The sequence below is a fragment of the Sarcophilus harrisii genome, chromosome 4 (assembly GCF_902635505.1).
Source record: "Sarcophilus harrisii chromosome 4, mSarHar1.11, whole genome shotgun sequence".
Lineage (NCBI taxonomy): Eukaryota > Metazoa > Chordata > Mammalia > Dasyuromorphia > Dasyuridae > Sarcophilus > Sarcophilus harrisii.
In genome coordinates this window covers 383,465,036-383,485,347 of record NC_045429.1, presented here as the reverse complement: position 1 = coordinate 383,485,347, position 20,312 = coordinate 383,465,036, and the positions used below count along the sequence as shown (strand labels likewise).

Here is a 20,312-nt window from a genome sequence, read left to right as displayed (position 1 = left end):
GTCATTTCCTACCTAAATCTTTAATTTATAATTTGTATATGAGGTAACTGTTTCCAGTCTTCTAGGAAATACAACTTGTTTTGGTACCATATAATTATTATTATTTATGGATGATCATTATGAAAAAATCCTATTAATAAAATCACTTAATGGTAGTAGGAGCAACCAGGTAGCACAGTATATAAAATGCTGGGCCTGGAGTCAAGATGACCCGAGTTCAAATGAAGCATCAGACCCTAGACTATGTGACCCTGGAGAAATTATTTAACCCAGCATGCCCCTCAGTTTCCTCATCTATAAAATGAGCTAGAGAAGGAAATGATAAGCCACCCAGTATCTTTGCCAAGAAAACCCCAAATGGGGTCACAAAGAATTCTACACAACTGAAAAACGACTGAACAACAAAAATTACAGAAATAATAAGATATCCAAAATTTTTGTCTTGTTTAACTAGACAATAGGAATAGAGGCAGAATGGTAGAGTAGATAGAGATCCAGCCTTAAAGCAAAAGACCTGAGTTCAAGTCCTGTCTCAGACATAGCTTGACAAGCCATTTAATCTGTTAGTGCTCCTAAGACTATGAATTGTGAAGATACCCACATGCATTGCTAAAAGGAAAGTTTCCTAACCCAAAAATTCCTCATATCAATGAGATTCCAAACCCAGTTCTTGACCCTATTCCTAAATAATGGAAATATAATTAAAGTAATAGTTAACAAGACTATAGTAATTTTAAAAGTTTTGTATGAAAAATATTTGTATTCTTAGGTTTACAAAGTGCTCCTTCTATGTGTCAAGCATTGTCCTGGGGATATAGAATGAGATACTCTGCTCTCAAAGTGTTTACCTTCTCTTGTGGGCACAGAACATGTTCACAGATAAATAACTATAGATTATATCCAAATTAAATATAAAATTATGGGGAGCAGGCACACTAACATTCAGGGGACTCAAGAAAGACCTTTGGAAGGAAGAAGCCCTTGAACAGATCCTTGAAAGGAGTCATGGTTTTAATGAAGACCAATGAGGAGGAAAGACTTCTTGGGCCTGGTCTGTGCAAAAATAAAGGTGTTTTGTGTTCAGAATACCACACAGAGGCAACAGCAATGGGCCGGCTTGGTTAAAGCAGAGAGTATATGATGAGAAGTACTGAAATCAAGCCACAAAGAGGCTTTAACTGCCAAATAGAAAAGTTTGTAGGGAACATGGCACAACTGGTAAGAACAATGACTTTGAAGTCAGAGAATTTCCATTCTAATACCATCTCTCACTGTGTGTGATTGTAGCCAAATCACTTAACAATCAGTTTCCTTATCTGCAAAATGAGGGTTTTGTAGTAAATGGCCTCTAAGATCCTTTCAAATCCCAAATCAACAATCTTCTTTTATCCTATAGGAAATGTAGAGCCAATGAGGTTTTGTGAGTGAGGGAGTAACAATGGCAGACTTGGAGACAATTTGGCCGTTTTGTGAAGAATGGATATCAGAGTGGAGAGACTACACACGGCATCTACTTAGGAGACTAACCTAGCAAGAGCTAATGAAATCTAAGTCAGGATGGCTGCATTGTGAGTAAAGAAAAAGGGATGAACTTCCCCTTGAAGATATTGAAGAGGTAGATTGTAAATTATAGGTACAGGAATAGAAATGAAGTAGGGCCCTACTATGCACAAAGTACTCTATGCAAGGGGTATTAAACACCCAAAGAACATTTCAGATAACATCACTGAAGAGAAGCTAGAAAAGTTGTTGGGGTGTAGAATTTCAGACCAGTTTAGTCCAAATGCCTCATTTTACTCAGGATGAAATTGAGTTGTTAAGGTGGAAAAGGTTGCCCAAGATCATACATGTATGAGAGAATCAGAAGAGATATTTGAACCTGTATCCTTTGACCTCAGAAATAGTGTTTTTCTCATAGTATCTCATTGTCTCATCTTCATGCAATCTCACTCCTTTGTTCTGATCTGCTCCCATATCTGGCCCAACATTGTTAAATACTAGTTTGTTATTTACATAACCCTACAGAATCATTGTCAAGGAAGATAGGGACGAGGGGAAGGAGGGAATGGGAAGGGGACAAGCATCAGTGGAAAACAAATGGATTTTTTTTTTTTACAAGAGCATTCAACACTGCTTTCCCCAAACACTCTCCCATTCTGAATTTCTAGTATCCAGGGGCGATCTGGCAACTGGAAATTTTGAGCTCAGCTGTGGAGAATGTGTAAATGACAGCTTTGGCTGTCAAGATGCTTATAAAGTAAGAAGGGAGCTTACATATTTATGAGCTGACATCTCAGATTTGTGGCTTCATACCATTCCCCAATTTCCGTCTAGAGCGACAGATAGGTTGAAAAAGACTTGATAGGCTTATTACTTCACATTCCCCTTTCTCTGTCCCCTCACCCCCCCCCCAAATTACAGCAGGTGGTTACTTGATGGAAAAAATTGGGGGGCTATGAGAAGGGGTAAAAGCAAGCCAATGGGAACTTTGGGGCAGGCAGGACATGAGGAGGAAAAGTAACAGATCGGTGCTGTACAAACCAGCATAGTTTTTCCCTTATACACACATACACACACACACACACACACACACACACACACACACACACACATATACCTTGTTTCTTGCAATGAGCCTTAATTCATTGGAAGTGACCCTTTTGTCAGTATATTTTTAATTCAAGAAGTTTAGGGATGAAATCACACAGACCTAATGCCAAAGAAGGCCTTGTTTTATTACTGACAGAACCCAAATATCATTACAGTGGATAATAAATCACTTTGCCAATAAAAGGTAAATCCAGAACTGCTTTTTCCGGGATGTTCTCAAGAGGGGAAAAAAAAAGGCAATTCAGTGTCATTTTTCGTAAACCAATACACTATCTTTAGACAGAAAGTACTTAGGCCACCTTGCTGTGGGTCTATCTAGCCAAGATAGTGGTCACACATTGCCTGGGTAAGGGGCTGATAAAACTCAAAAAGAACAGTCAGAAACAATGGCTCTTTCCTGCTGATGTTATTCATTATGAACACAATGCTGCATGGAGCTTTCTAAATCTAAGACGCAAAGAGTTCTTTTTCCCCTCTTCAGTTAATAAACTCTGCTTGAGTTGAATGATGTGAGAGCATTCACTTAATTAATCAAACAAATATTTATTAAGTGCCCACTATATGCCAAGCCATGTGTGAGATGCTGTGAGATACAAAGAAAAAAAGGGAGAGGACAGGGGAGGGAAAAGGAAGGGAATCAAGGGAAGAGAACAGAGAGGAGACAGAAGGGGAGGGGAGGAGAGAAAGAATTGAAAAGAAAAGGGATTCCTGGTGTTAAGGAATTAAGAAAAATAAATGTGTCTTATTTAATAGGGATCTATTGAAGGTTATTGAGTAGAGGAGTGAGAGACAGGATTAGACTTGTGCATCAGGAAGATTAATCTTCTATTGCATTTGGATGTAGAATGCTCTACAAGTTGGGTTGGGAAAACAGACTAGCAGGGAGAAACCATTTTCTTTTATGTTAGTGCCACATCTAAAAATGAGTCTCAGGTATATTTAATATATTTTGTACAGAGCTTACGATCATTTCTTTTTCATATATACTCCCCAGGGAAAGTTGACACTGTTTAAGAGCAACACATATAATTTAAGACTGAATCAGCCTTTGAATTTTCAGTTTCAAATTCTCTCATGCAGCCCAGAGCAATAAAAACAATAGATTTAAAGTCAGAGTTTCTAGATTCAAATGCTGCCACTTACTAACTTTATGGTCTTGCTTGACAAGTCTTTGACTCTCTTCAGACCTCAGTGTTCTCATCTGGAAAATGGGGATATTGGAATAGATGCCCCAAGTTCCTTCCCAGCTCTCTACCTCTAATTCTGTGGTACTGGGCACTTAGGTCCACTCTGCTCTAGGCATTAAATGAATGTGAGAACTTAAGACAATGGCAGGATGATAGAAAGGGCCAATGGCACAGTGGAAGTAGCTCTAGATCTAAAGTTAAAGGACCAGGGAGTAAATCCTTTTTCAACTCTTTAGGTCTTGGTTGCCCCCTTTTATTAAATGAGGAGATTGACATTCGTGGTCTCTAAGGTCCCTTAAAGTTCCAAATATAGTATCCTCTAAGGAGCACAATGTCACTACCTTACCAAACACTTGCTTTACCGTTGTTGTTGTTTGGTTGTGTCTGACTTCTTGTGAGTCCATTTGGGATTTTCTTGGCAGAGATACTGGAGCAGTTAGCCATTTTCTTCTTCAGTTCACTTTAAAGGTGAGAAAACTGAGGCAAACAGGGTTAAATGACCTGTTCAGGCTTTCACAGGGTTACACAGCAAATGTCTGAGCAGGATTTGAACCCAGGAAGGTGAGTCTTCCATCTTCAGATCCAGCACTCTGCATTATGGTACCACCTAGCTGCCTTTACTATATCTTCCCAAAGTTCTAGAATGGCAGATTCCATTGCCCTAACCTCAAATGGAGAGATCATAAAAAACAAACATGGCTTGTTTATTCCTGTCATAAATCTCATTTGAAAAGTCCTTTTTTCCTCTCTGTTAAGCCAGGTCCTTCCTTTCCGCTGTGAAGTCTTCTCAAAACAATGTCATCCAGCTATGAGCACTCTCATTGTCTGTATATAGACAGAAAATTTTTTCTTACACTTTTGTTCCTTTTTTTATAAGCATTTTATTTTTCCCCACATGTATTAATTCTGTCTCCTCCATTATACTACAAGCTCCTTCAGGAAAGAGACTGCACTTGTTTTTTCATCCATTCATCTACTGTATGCAGAGTTTTGTCTTCCACTAAATTGGTCATCCCCCATCCTCCATCTCTACCCCCAAACATAGCTTCCATTACCAAACCCTGTGTCGAGTAAGCACCCAACAAACCCATTTTTAGTGGAAAAATATAAATAATATTATAATTTAACAATGTAATACAACATCATCTCCAGGGAAAATTATACAGTTATCAAACTTGGTTTTCATTTTCTACAAACTCTCTTTATTTCATCCTCTTGCCCTCAACTTCAAGCCCCTAGGATCTTTCCTTTCCTGTTCCTCTCATCAAATCCCATAACATATTTAAGGGACAGTCTAATATTCATAATTATTAGACCTCGATGGGAATTTCAGTGAAAAGTCATTTTTTACAGGAACATTTGCTTATTAAAGTCTTCCTTTCAATTGTGGAATACAATAAAAGCAAATCTGAAGCATCAGGGTCTTAATTTCTATCTATGTCCAACTCTGCTTGTAAGATCAATTATATGTTTAAAATGATAGAATAAAAGAAAAAAAAGCCATAATTCCCTCCCTGTCCTCATTTTCTCCTTCATCAAATTTCTTTTACAATTTATCTATGTTTCTTATAATAAGTGATAGTTAAATCATATTACTATAACACATGAAACTTTATAATGCACTATCCTCACAATATAGCCTTATGTGGTGGGCAATGCCAGTGCTAGCTTTGTTTTGTTTCATTTTTTGGTCCAAATCTCTTATTTTATCTGTTCATGAACCATCTGGTGTGAAAACCCCTTTCATCAATGAAGGTTTATAACTTGTTTGCAACTTACAGTCAGAGAATGACATGGAACACTGAGGAGTTAAGCAATTGGTCTATGATTGAGCAACTATCATGTATGAGAGGCAGAACTTGAACCCAGATCATTTTGACCCTGACTAAATTATAATCTCAGTACAAATACCGTCATCCCATTTTAAGGATAAAAAGAGAAGTAAAATGTAAACCCATACATGGAAATTTCAAATCTTACAAGATTCTTCCCGTTATATTACATGCATAATCTATCATGTTCTGAGTTGCATCAATCACTTGTGATCACATCCCATTATCATATTATAAATTCCTAGAGGACTGGATCTGTATCTTACTCATCTTTGAATCCCAGCATATACACAGCACCTTGACCTTTTTTTAAGGAGGAAAGAGGGGAGGGGGTGGGGGGTAAGAGGTGAAAAATTGAAACAAGAGGTTTGGCAATTGTTAACGCTGTAAAGTTATCCATGCATATAACCTGTAAATAAAAGGCTATTAAATAAAAAAAATCCACATCTACTAAAACTATTTATAGCAGCTCTTTTCATAGTATGAAGACAAAACCAACAAACAAAAAATCCTGGACACTAGGATGAGTGCTACCTATTGAGGGATGGGCAAATAAAAGAAAATTCTCTTCAAAAAAAAAAAAAAAAAAAAGGAGGAAAGAGGGTAAAACAGCTAGGTGATACAGTGGAAAGAGAGATAGATCTGGAGTCAGAAAGTACTGAATTCAAGATTCTGTCTGCCTCCTTTTCCTCACTAGCAAAAGTGGTTTAGCAATAGTACCTACACCTCTGTTGTGAGGATAAAACAAGAAAATATTTTAAAGAGTTTTGAAAGTTTTACAGTATGCTAGCTTTTTAATTGGTTAAAATCTATAATTTCATTGACACAAGGAAACTCCTTCAATCAATATAGATAGGTCCATACTTTGCAGTTTATAATCCCCGGAGCATTAAGAACCCAAGTAACTTGCTGGAGGTCACATAGCCAGTAAGTATCAGAGATGGGTTTTGAATCCAGATTTTTCCTGGCTAATCTCTGCTCATTATGGATTACTTCATCTTACCTTTACCCTTCTTGTTGTTCAGCCATTTCCTATTCTTTGTGACTGATACTGGATTTTCTTGGCAAAGACAGTAGAGTAATTGATCATTTCCTTCTCCAGGTTATTTTACAGATGAGGAAACTGAGGCAAACAGGATTAAGAGACTTGTCCAGAGTCACACAACTTAATGTCTCAGACCAAATTTGAACTTAGGAACATGAGACTTCTTGACCCCAGACCCAACACTTTATCCACTGTGCTACCTAACTATTCATGTTGACCCTATCAACTACTTAATAGGTATTCATTTAATTAAATTAATATTGGTTTGTTTCAACCAAAATCATTAGCCTAATAGTGTTTACATATATATGCATATGATAGATAGATAGCTATGCCATAATTACTGTATAGATTCCCACACTATCCTGATGCTTCTCATTTTTAGCCCAAAGCAGTACACTGCCTTTCCCTTGCTAACTTTAAAGACTTTGGGAACATCTTGAATTATCTCACTTTATCCTCACTACAACCCTATAATTATAGGCAGAACAAGCATTATTATCCCTATTTTACAGGTGAAGAAGTTCAGGTATAGAGAGGTTGATTTGTCCAAGGTTACACATTTAGTAAGCGACAAAGTTCTCTGTTCCTCGTCCAGTATAAGTTTTCCCCAATCCTGCCCACTCTGGAGTCTGATGACCTCTAAGGAGAGTCACTGCCCAGACTCTCCTGGGGCAACAGATAAGTTAATAGTCCTAGATAGATAATAATGATGGAGTTTGGAATTCACATGACACACAAAACCAATTTTTTTTTTCCATTTCTCTTTACAGAGAGAAAGGAAGATAAAAAAATCTTCCCTTTTCCTGCTTAGAAGGGAAATTATTCTTCTCCTTCTAGCAAAAGTCCTGTCATTGCAAGGTCTTTCCCTGTCCTCTACTGAGTGGTTTTCTCTACTTAGGAAAAGAGAGGGAGAGCAAAGGCAGGTTTATCAGTATCAGCTACTGAATGATGAAATCAAGAAGGGGTTCGGTTGATCAAAATGTCATACCACCAGCAAAGTGACTTACTGATGGGTATACATAGTGTCAGATGCAGTATTTGAATATGGATCTTTCTGCCCCCACATCCACTCCAATTCCCTTTATCCCAATACCTGTCCTAAGATAGCCAGCCAGTTGCTAGATAAGAGAGCATCCCTGGCATTCTAGTTCAGAAGGAATTGCCTCACAAAATGATAAAAGTTGCCATTTATCCTGAACAAAGCGTCCCTGCAAAACACCAGGTTAAAATGAAAGCTTCATCCCATCTGTAAGGTATTGATCAGTTAGAGACTTATCTTTGCCATCTGGTTTTATCAGTTCAGAGCTTCTGGGCCCTGAACAGAACTTTGCCTGAAACTCCTGAGAGACAATCCCCTGTCTCTCTTCATTCTCTCACCTTGACTCCAATACTTTATTACTCAGCAATTTTGCTGATGCCAATCAGCTGCCTTTCTCAAAAGGGTGTTTGCAGGTATCAGCAGATCTGGCCCCTTTCCTCATTGACCATAGGAAAAAGCACTCTCCCATCCTCCCTCAAAGTAGTGCCTCTGGCAGCTAATCATTTTGCTTTCATGGAATGTACATGAGATTCACTGGGGATTTTGATGGAAGAGAGGGTAATGACACTTTTTAAACAGAGTTCAACATTTATTAAACACCTACTATGTACCTGGACTTATGCAATAACCTCAGAATACCACTTTCCCTATCACAGGAATTTACTTAGAAGATTACTTTTATTATTGATACATGCTAGAATATGCTCTCTGGAAAAATTGTCCTCCTGTGTTTAAGGCAGCATGTAAAAATAATGACCATTTTTTTAAACATTAACTTGGAGTAGGGAGACAAATGAAATAGAATCTGATAGGGATTCATTTCAACCAGAATCAGAACAAGTGGAGGGCACTGGAATTTGAAGTTTGGAAAAGGTTGCCTTTCAAGCCCATCTGCTTTCACAGCCTGAGAAGGTTTAGAGTTAGGCGGGACATTAAGAGATCACCTCATCCCAACTCCTTACTCCAAGAGGGAGGGCCACGGCAACTCTGAGAAGAGGTAGGTGACCTGTTCAAGTTTCTACAGCTGAGCCCAGGATGATCAAAGATTTAAACACGGGTTCCCTGACTCTCTCATTATGTCATGTTTCCATAGGAGTCTACAGTGGGCACTTTGCTCTAGGTTTTCCACCTCCCTCCCAACCTCCTCTAAATGCTACTGAGCTTGCCAGGATCCATGTGAACAAAATTCAAAACAAACCAGTGAAAGATTAAAAGGTTCTCCTTCCCCCCCTCCCCTTGTGATACAACCACTTAGTGTGCAGAGAAGCATTCACATGACGCTGTGAACATGTGTTTTCTGGATCAGATTTCCCCCAGATAACAAAGGACGTCTTTTAAAAGGCGTGGCCCTACTTATTTTAGGGCAACTGGGGTCCCTCAAACAGTCCTGTGACCCTGTAGCTTCCGACAGCCTCCTCCTCAGATGCAATGCTGGCTGCCCAGGGTTCTGAGGATGCTAAATGCCAATCAATAAAGTTAGAAGCACTTCTGGGAGAGCCTGGGAGATATGATCTCACTTGTATGCTCACAAAAGTGATTTCATATTCAGGCATCAACTGAGCTCATTCAATTTCAAAATTGGCAGCCCCTCTGCATCTCGCTACAGTGCTTCCTCTGTCCAAGGCTGGGTTTTAAACCATCACAGGGCGTGTTCAAAAGGGGAATCTGCAGAAGGGTCTTTCATGGTGTTCCAAGGCTCCCGGGTGAAGGGATAGATGGGGCTGCCCTGCCTCGGCTACAGAAGTGATAAATGGAGAATCAGCAAAGTTAACTAAGAAAGGCTCCTTCACTGGGCTATTTCCAGCTCTCTCAAATAGGAACCCCATTTCCAAATCTGGGCAAATTTGTGCTCTTGGTTCCATAGAATAGTCGACTGTAAGAGAAGAATTACACTCATCTCTTGCTTTCATTCCCACCTCCTCGGGAATAAATAAATAAATAACACAGAAATCTTTGGACTTTGGTGCCTAAATGATTTACATAACATTAAAAAACCACTTTAAAAGCCTGGTTCTCAGGGAAACTTAAAATGACTTTACAAATGACTTATTCACAACAAAAACGGGCTTTGGTTCTAATTAAGAAAGAAAATATGCACTGTATTCTAAAGCTTAGTTTTTTTTTTTAATCCATTACATGTTCCATTATGTCACTAACTTCATTGATTCCTGTCTTTCTCTGTTAAGCATTCTTGTACTCATTCCTTCCACCCCCATAAAAACTGAAGAACTGAAGATGCTTTAACCAAATCCTCCCACAGACAGGGGGAAACTTGGGCTAGCATTTACGGGCAGTGACCAATTTTCAGTATATTAATACCCTGCTACTTAGGTGTACCCAGGACTGTTATATTAGAGTAGGGGAGCTGTCCTCTCGCAAGAAAGTAGAAAGCAGCAGGAAGGAAAATACACTGGACATTTAGTGGAAAAATCAATCTCACATTTCTGCCAGCCAGGGAAAAAATCCTTTTTGAAAGCCACAGGCTATCCCCGTTTTCTTTCTTTCTTTTTTTTTCTTTCTTTCTTCTTTTCTTTCTTTTTTTCCTTCTTCCTTTCTTTTTTCTTTCTTTCTTTCTGGTCTTGAATAAATTACACACTTAAAGTGCTGCCTAGGATACACAACTAGCAGCTGTTAACTAGCCTGGTCTGTAAACAGCAATAGCTGTCAGTTCAAGAACCTAGTTAACATCTTTCTAGTTTTAGTTCTGTCTGTCTCAAGGGAGGGGGGAAGGCATTCCTGGATTCTATGTCAAGATCACTGGTGCCCCTCTGGACACAGCTGTACCATTTATGTGTCAATCACTGCGGGGGAAGGGGGAGAGCCTGACTAATCTGGTCCCTGCTAACTTCTCTGAAGCACTTGGGAATGTTTACATCTTGCTACCACTTTAAGGAAAAGTACAACAGGAAAGTTAAAACAAGAAACAAGACAACAAGTTTATCTAGCTGTAGGGAAAGGCATAATCATGTTACTTACACTGCTTTCCAATCCATCATCATTGATAAATCATGGCTAAATAATCAAATGCAGACTCCATTTCTTCATATCTGTTAATAAAAAGCTTTACTCAAATGTCTCTTGCAGGTCTGGGGCCATCTCAGGAGGAAGTACCACAGGGTAAAGGTGAAGGAAAAAAGATAAGGAAATTCTGAAATCCATGGGGGGGTTGAATTTTCCCAGAACGGACCCTGGAATCAATCCTGCTGAGGCATCCTGATGATCCCAACCTTCTCCTGTCCCATGATACCGGCCCCACTGAGCTCCCATCCAACTTCCCATTTCAAGTCAGCATCTGCTTCAGCATCACATCTCCCATCTAGAGTGAAGCAAGGGAAAAGGAGCTCACAGTAACCTTGCCAATCCCCATAGTCAAGCCTGCTTCTCAGAGGAAGCTGCACCAGTTTCTCTCATGTCTGCTGTCTGAGAGGGAGGGAGAGGGAGAGGGAGAGGGAGGAGGGGGAGGGAGGGAGGGAAAGAAGGGGAGGGGAGAGAGGGAGAGGGGAAGAGAGGGAAAGAGAGAGGGGGGAGACAGACAGACAGACTTAGAAGAGAGAGTGAGTGAGTGAGTGAGTGAATGTGTGTGTGTGTGCATGTGTGTGTGTATGTGTGTGTGTGTGTGTGTCTGAGAAAGACAGAGAAACACTTGCTAGAACTCCCATTAACCTATGATAGCTTTGGAATTCTAGGAGAAGCAGCTGTGAAACAGACCATCAAAATTAAGTGTTTTTAATCTTTTTGATCTTACATATGTACACACCCATTTAATGAAGTAGGCACACACATGCTCACAGAAGATGCACCCTTGTAGCATTGTGTATACAAATAAATACACTTAGATCCAAACTAACACACACACACACACACACACACACACACACCCAAGAGAATAATTCATAAATTCGCATATTTCATTTTTGGAGTGAAAATGTCTAGTCTCAACTGATGTCTTAAAACTATTCAAATGTTCCCTGTAATGAAAGTGCAAATCACACAAACAGCCCCTCTATTTTCTATCCCATATCATCTATTATCCTGCCTTTCCTAGTTCCTGGCTTCTATTTTCCTTTCCCTGCCCTTCTCAGATTTCCTGGCAGGAAGAGAGCCTAAAAGAGCCAGAGCACAGGGCAGCACCAGGGGACTCCAACAGAGGGGGAGCATCTCCCAAACTTTTTTTTTTCATGTGACACAGCATCTTTTGTAGGCACTGCAACCAGAATGCTTTACAGACTCTGGTGACACGGTTACCAAGCCAAATCATAAACCATGCCAGAGGGAGTGGCCCAGAGCAAGGACATGAGACACAATGTCAGAATAGATCTCAAAATGGAGCTTTGTTTCAGCAGAGGCATGGTGTGGAGAGCCAGGCAGGAGAAAGGCAAAAAAGAAGCTCTTGGCTGGGATAGGGGTGAGAGGGTGTGACAAGAGACAGGGCAGGGTGAAGCCGGCAAGCTCTAGGCAGAAGCCAGTGTAGGAGACACTGGAGCTGATCCATGGGGAAGGAAAAGCTGGTCTGTAATATAAGCCTTTCTTTTGTACGTAGCTGTGAAGAATCCATGGGCATGGAGAAAAAGATCTCCAAGTGTTGTGAGAGTGGGAATAGACACCTAACAAAAGGGGGCAAAATTTGGAGTTCATATGTGTATTTGCTTATGCGATCTTGTGGTTGCCAATTAATCCTAGTTTTTTTTTTTAATCTGTCAAATAAAAGGGACAAGCTAAAACTGGTGGCCTTTGATGTCTCTCCCCATCTGTAATTCTATGATTCAAGAGACTTCGTGGTCCCTTCAGCTCAAAATATATGATCCTATGATTCGGTGATCTCTGAAGTCCATTCTAGTTTGTAGATCTATGAGCTTGTGATTCTATGACCTCGAGATGGTGGGAAAAAATGGACCACAAAGTTCAAAGAAGATTAAAACAAATAATGAAGAGGTCATCAGACCTGGATGGAGACAGTGATATATACATCATCTCTAACGTGGCTACATATTGACCGACTAAGAGGTAGAGAAGGTCTGTATGCTCATGCACACAGAGAAAAGAAATTGTTGAGTCTAGAGTCATAGCCTATTTACAATAATTGTGTGCATCAGAAATTAACAAGGATAGATATTAAGAAGAACCTTAGAATGCCTCAAAATGTCACTAAAAGATGTCCTCATATTTACTTGGCCAAAAGCAAAACTACGTTTAGAGAAGCCATGGATAGAACTAGAGGAGGCAACCTTCAGGAATGTGAAAAAGAGAATTAAAAAGTAGAGTTTGATTGGTTGAAAATGTGAGAGGCAGACCTAGAAACAAGGAATCCACACTGAATCTCAAAATCTTAATCATGAGTTGTTCAGGAATCGAGGCACCCAAAAGAAATGAGGAAATGAAATGTACCTCCCTTCTTTTTTTTGGACAGATGGGGGGAACTACCATTGCTGTATATGCTGTCAGATGCGGTCATATTTTGATTAGTATTGCTTAAATTTTTTTTGTTTGTTTTTTAACTTCTTGTTATAAGAAGTTTACTGGAAAGGTGAGAGGAGAAAGGCTACATATGGTAATGACTATGTTGTAAAAACAAAAAGCATCAAGACAAAAAGCATCTTAAAAAAAGACTGGTCACAATCTTCTCAATGGATGGGGAGAGGGGGCTGAAACAGGGAAAGAATTTGAAAATGGAAAAAATAAAACTGGAAAATTAAGTTGGTCATTCAGTCAAATATACTGTATACTCAATGACTGATGAATCTCATGAACTACTGGTTAGTCTTCATACTGTCATCTCCACTTCCCTCCTCTCTATGACTTCCCAGGATTCCTCAGAGAGAAGGGAGGGTAAATAGCAGGAATATTCCTTTTTGTGTGTTGCTTCGGGACTTCTTGTCAGCACTTTTGTACCAAGTTCAGTCAAAGACATTATAGTCAACACTTCTCTACCTCCATTTGATTTCAAATATTTGGAAAAATGAAAAGTTGTCGCTTCTTGTCCAGAAAAGTTTGGATGAGTCACTTAACTTCTGTTCTGGGCTTGTTCCTCCAACTATAAAACTGAACTAGATGTAAGGTCCCCTCCAGCTATAAAAATTCATGACTTTATGCTTTGTCATATACCTTCTTTTCACCTTTGTCTCCCATAATTCCTCATTTCCTTTAAGGCTTAGATCAAGGTTAAATAAGGTCTTTCCTGATCCGTTATTCCCTTTCTTTGTCTCTATTTGAGATATATATGTATATATACATTTATATATATACACATATATCATATATATGAAATATATTGCCTCTGATGTTCCTTCCAATTTATGATTCTATGATTCAATAAGCTGTGTGTATTGGAAGGGGAGGGCAAGATTAAATCAGAGAATAGCAAATAACTTAGTATGGTTTAAATCTACAATTCTTTAAAGGCAATACTGTGAAATAAGGCTGAAAAGGTAGATTGAATACAGAATGTGGAAGTCCTTAAACACCAGGCTAAAGCTTTATTTGTTTTTTTTAACATTATAGACAAAAGGAGACTACTGAAAAATTTTAGAACAATGAATGTTATGGGCTGACCTATGCATTTGGAAGATCTGTCTAGTATGGTGTGAAAGGATTAGAGAGAATACTGACCAGAGGTAGGAACACTTATTGGGGGACTACTCTAAAAGTCTAGGTGAAAGTAATGAGGGACTGTACTAGTGGGTATTAGGAATAACAAAGAGTGGGTAGCAAATGTTACAGAAGATGGGAAGACTCATGTTGGTGGTGCTGAGGGAAAGCAGGCCCACAGATTCATAGTGGAGAAACCATGAATTGTTTTGAACTTTGTGTAAAACAATTTGACATTATGTAAGAAAAGTCACTAAATTCTTCATACCCTTTGATCTAGAGATTATTCAATTTAGATTGTATCTAAAGGAGGTTGTAGATAGTAAGAAAAGATCTCTCTCTCTCTCTCTCTCTGTATATATATAAATATATATATATATATATATATATATATATATATATATAAAGTGCTGGTAGCAGTTTCGTTATTGATGATACTAAAATATGTGACCAAGAAGTGGGATATGGTTGAACAAATTATGCTAGCTGAAGATAATGGAATATCACTGCACATAAGAAATGAAAAATATGAAGAATTTAGAAAAATGTGAAATTATACAGAAAAAAAAAGCAAAACAAGAAGAATAACATATGAAATGGACCAGAACAATGGAACACAAATGAGTTTAGAGGCAGAATTCCATGCAGGAAGTAAATGCTGAAAATAAGGACAATTTCCAGCTAGTTTTTAACCTAATTTGGTTAAAAACAAGAGCATATTTTGCAGGGATAAAGTTAGATTACAAGAGTTTCCATGGTTTTGAGTTCTAAGAACTAATTACTTATATATATTAACTCATACCACCCACCTTCAAACCTCCCATCTCCACCAATGACTTCATTGTATATTACCATTTTCTTATTTGACACAGGAATGTTTGTATATCAATAGATGTTACTCTCTAAGATTTAGAAATTATTTATTACTATATAATAACTATTAGGAAAAAAGTGTGGTGTAAACAGAGATGTCAAACTCAGGGCTAGCAGCAAAACTCTGAACTAGATTAAAATTGGGAAATTAAATAACATTTAATTTTTCTCCATTTATATGTAAAAACAATTTTAACCTTTTTTTCACACTTTTGAGTTTTATATTCTCTCCCATCCTCCTTTTCCTCCCCCCTCATTGAAAAAGCAAGCAATTTGATAAAAGTTATACATGTATAGTCATACAAAACATATTAATAGAGAAATGTTTAACAATATAAATAGATGGCAAATGTAATCTTAGATAGTAAATTTGCCTTTTTTGCAAATTGACTATAATGGATCAAGAAGAACATATCTAATTTTACAATGCAAGTGGAAAGGGCACTTGATTTTGGCATCAGAGGATCTAGATCCAAACTCTGGTCCTGCCACTTTCTCCAACCTGCCTGACAATTAGCAAGTTACTTCCCCTCTCTGGACCCCAATTTTTTCATCTGCATGATGAGGACTTCTATATTCTTTTTAAATATATACCAAATATTCTTTTTTTCATTTCATAGAATTTTATTTTTCCCAACTATGAGTAAAGATAGTTTTCAACAATCTATTTTATAAGATTTTGAGTACTGAATTTTTTCTCCCTCCCTTCCCTCCCTTCTACTTCCCCAAGATAGCAAGTAATCTATATATTTAATATTCTTTAATGATACCTCCTCTCTATAATCATTTTTCAAAATTGAAGAATGCTAGCATGACCACTTACCCTCCCATATACAACCCTTTAAACATTCCTATTTTATTAAACAAATGCTTGTGTGTTCATCTTTTCTAGAGTCTTTACTAAGCATTCTAGTTACTTTCTTTGTCTCACTCAAAATCCTTCAGAATATATGATGCCTTCTGCTAAAGATAATATTCTATCTGTGACTTGATTAAGATTGTATATACGAAGTCTATATTTATATAAACCTTGATAGTAGACACATGATCCGTCTTACTAAAGGATGAGTAATCCTTCCCAACTTGTTAAGACCTACCAGAAAATGCAATTTATTAGCATAGTCATAGCTTTTCAAAACTCATGTTCACCTTTACTTAATGACAAAGAATCAGGATAAACCCTTAACAGATCTTTTGATAGTCAAGATAACTGAAATTCTTTAGATGGAGTCCAAGGTATATATGTTATTACAAATTTCATGTTAATATCATAGTTGGCTAAAGTTATAAGAGACTCTTAAATACTTGGAAAAAGAAATATGTAAAATACTTCTTTGATAAGCTTATTTAAGTGAAGGCACTCTTGTCACATAAGCACTCTTGTATAAGAGCAAAAGGAAATTCTAGGTTCTAAGTTAGAATTCATTGATTTATCTAGTGGTTTGAAGCAATCCTACCATCATCTAGCTCCCTTTCATGGGCAATAATTGGTCTGAAACTTTCAGAACACAGGAAACTTTGCTCACTTCCTTGATCTTCACAGACTGGTCAACTTAAAAGAGATCTTTTCCAAAATAATTGAGGAATTCTATCCATATATTGTGTGTAAGAACAGAGATCTTTTGATGAAAATGGTCAGAACGTTCTTTTTAAAGTAAAAGGTCACATAGCTCTAAAGTATTACCTAGGGGTATAAATGAAGTGATTTCAGAACTGTGAAGGAAATGCTTGTGCCTTAGCAATTTCTTTTATTTTATGAATTGCCTATAGATGTGGTATATCAAAGGTGGTGGTCTCTACCAAAAGAGAAGTATAAGATTTCCAACTTGTGTGGTTATTGTGAAGCTAATTTCACTAACTACACAAAGTATAAAAAAATCCTTCGCTTAAATAAGCTATACATTACATATATCTTATATTGTAATGCAGTACCATATATGAAAAATTAAGATGTTCAAAAAGATCGATTAAAGGGTGATTATTTACTAAAAAATAATTTTCAAAGAAAACTGAGGCAAAAGAATCATATATATGGAGTGTGAATAAAGTCAACACTTGAATTGAAGGCCAAACTATTAAATTGAACTGAATAAAGTAAGCATCATATGATAAATTACATATGTCATATTGCTCAAGGAATTGTGAACACAATGGAGAACCAATGGAGACAGCACAGTAGAGTGGAAAGAAAGCCAAATTAGGAGCCAAAAGTTCTTGAATCACAGTTCTGCTCCTTACTATCTGTGCAACCTTGAATAAGTCTTGAATCTCGATTTCTGTTTCCTCATATATAAAACATGGAAGTAAGATGGCTGTTAAGGTTCCTTCCAGATCTAAAGCTATAATGCTAAGACTAATGGACTACTTTCATTTTTCTACCAAAAGAATTAAATAACGACCCTTCTACATGATTAATCTATGTTTGCCCCATCTAACGGACTGGTGAATATATTATAGTGGAATTTGTCCTATAGAGTTCCAACTAGCCCATCTATAGACCTTACATAATCAAAAAACAAATTCTCTGAGAATTACAGAGTCGTACATTTGGTTCCTGAGATTGTGAAGTAGTGTATTAGTGATTAAAACATCCCTATAGCACAATGTATATATAACACTGATACTAAACACTGATACTAAAGACAGCATTGAAATCTAGCCAAACTTATAAAGTAGTTCAGTCCAGTTCAGCCAGTCCCTTTATGTATGTCCACCATAAAAGATCTATCCCAAATTGTTAGTTGACCCCTGAATATATAGGTAGCAATAGCAGAAATACAACTATTAATCATTTAGGTCATAAAAGTCTTATTTTTGATGTGAAATATTCCTAACAATTCAATATTTACTGTTCATCTTGAAAATCCTTTTTAAATGAAAATTAATCCCTGTTATCTCCATAACATGGCCAATATCATCATCTCATTTTCTGGGTAAAGAGAAGAAAAAAGACTTCATCCTCTAATGCTCAGCCACAGACGGATTCTAAGATCAAAATAGTGAGATCATTTTGAAATGACTGACTTCTATGTTTGTGCTCTTTTCCTCCTATTCTAATCAGCAAGTATATTTTGAGTGCTTTAGTGCATATGAGACACTATACTTGGTACTAAAGATATAAAGATAAATAAAGTCTTTGCTCCTAAGGAATTAATATTGGTAGCAGGGTATAACTATGTAAACAGATAAGAGGAGAGAGAAAGAGATTTAAAGAAAGAGGAGAGGGAGGAAGAAAAAGAGAGGGGGAAATGAGAAGAGAAGAGACCTGGGGGAGGAGAGGAGAGGAGAGGAGAGGAGAGGAGAGGAGAGGAGAGGAGAGGAGAGGAGAGGAGAGGAGAGGAGAAAGAAAATGCAGTATAAGATGGGACAGATAGGAGGGATACCTGTGCTAAGCCTTGGAGAAAGCTAAGGATTCCAAGAGGCAGAAGTATAGAAAGTTTGTATAAAAATTGGATATTCAATGCCAGATATACTTCACATCAGTAAAACTGGGCAGTCCATTTCTGTCCCAGTATCTCTACTCATATCATTCTTTTCCTTCCAGGATTTATATCCTGACTTCCTTGCACGTCTATGATTTTTCTTGGTCTGAGGTTGGATATGCATTAAACTTCTTGAGTTGTAATGAATGGTGTGAATAGTCATAGGCAATTCTTGGAAATCAAGGAAGAAGCAGGATGTCCTAGAAATGCATACCACATTCAGAACCAGAACCTAAACAATTTGATATTCCTTCCAGTTTTGTTCTTCCAATCCAGTATTTCTTCTGCAGCTGGCTTGTGGCCAATCTTTTTACTGCCAGAATGTTAGGACAACACAAACCACATTGTCTTGGATACTCTTCTGAGCATTCATAAGGAACCCTGCATCATCTCTGACAAGTTACTGGCAAAAGCTGAAGATGTCCCCACCAATATGCTTCAGGCATTCAGCATGTTAGCAGGTATTACATCAAATGCCATTCATTTTGCATACAAAACACTCCATTCTCTTCCTATAGTTTCTACTCTACAAACACTTTTCCTGGAGAAAGAAGAGTTGTATGTTCTTCTGGTCTAATTCAAAGAGGTGATAGGACTGGGATGATTTTGGTCCTAGAATAGAAAAGTCATATATGGCAAAAGAGATGACTTGACTACTTCAGTTCAATTCACAAATTCATAGGAGTGGAAGAAAACTTGATGATAAACTAATCAGAGACTCATAGGATATTACATCTAGAGTCTGAAGAGACCTTGGAATGAACTTCAACTAAGAGACTCTAAATCTTTGATATAGAGCTAACACACACACACACACACACACACACACACACACACACACAAACATTGGAGGTCATCAAGGCTCATAGAATTGAAGACTGAAGAATTCTTGAAGGTCATCCATCCAATCCAACTACAAAGTCAATTAATGGCAGAGTTGTGACAGAAAACCTATTAAGGAGAATCATTTCACTTTTGTTCAGCCCTAAGTATTAACAAGTTCTTCTTTGCGTTGAGCTGGAACCTGCCTTCCTGAAAATTTCCACCAGTCACTGTTCCTAGATCTATCATCTAAAGCTCCCAATTTCTCTCCCCCACATGACACCCTTTAAATATATAAAGATACTTATTATGTGTTCAAGTCTTCTTTTCTCCAGGTTAAAGAAATACCCCAGTTTCCTACCTTTAAGTATCTTCAGACTCCTTCACTCAACAAGACTTTCATTCTTCTAAAATCATAAATTCAGAGCTAGAAGGGACTTAAAGGCAATGAAACCCACCATTTTATAAATATCCAGGAAATGGTTCAGAAAGGTGAGGGAATAACGTCAGGCTTACACAGCTTAGTCAATATATTAAGGCAAAATTTAAAAGCAGCTCTACTTGAGTCCAAGTTCAATAATCTACCTTTTGTGCCACCTAGCTGCTTCTTATTTCCTACTTACCTTTAATTCTCCTATGCTGAATATACTCCAATTTGCCAATGTCCATTGTACTAAGTGAGGTGCAGAACAGACATAATGCCCCAGATGTGGTCTGGCTAGAAATGTATAGAATGAGATGATTACTTTCTTTGATTCTGACACTAAGATTGCATTTGTCCCCCTGGCAGTCCCATCATTCCACTGAGTTTGAGGTGAATTAAAATTTTACGTT

At 37.7% G+C, this 20,312-nt stretch overlaps 1 protein-coding gene across 2 annotated transcripts in view; it reads right to left on the bottom strand.

Moving 5' to 3' along the window:
- The window catches only part of KIF26B (kinesin family member 26B), a 612,624-nt gene that overhangs the window by 209,068 nt on the left and 383,244 nt on the right, over window positions 1-20,312 (bottom strand). The window contains exon 1 of one of the 2 annotated variants that reach the window (XM_031966991.1): window positions 10,693-11,147. The exons of the other annotated variant lie outside the window; for it this stretch is intronic. Coding sequence (XP_031822851.1) covers window positions 10,693-10,715 — 23 coding nt within the window. The 5' untranslated portion in view covers window positions 10,716-11,147. Of the gene's footprint in view, window positions 1-10,692; window positions 11,148-20,312 lie in introns of those variants that run through there. 2 annotated transcript variants of the gene reach the window in all.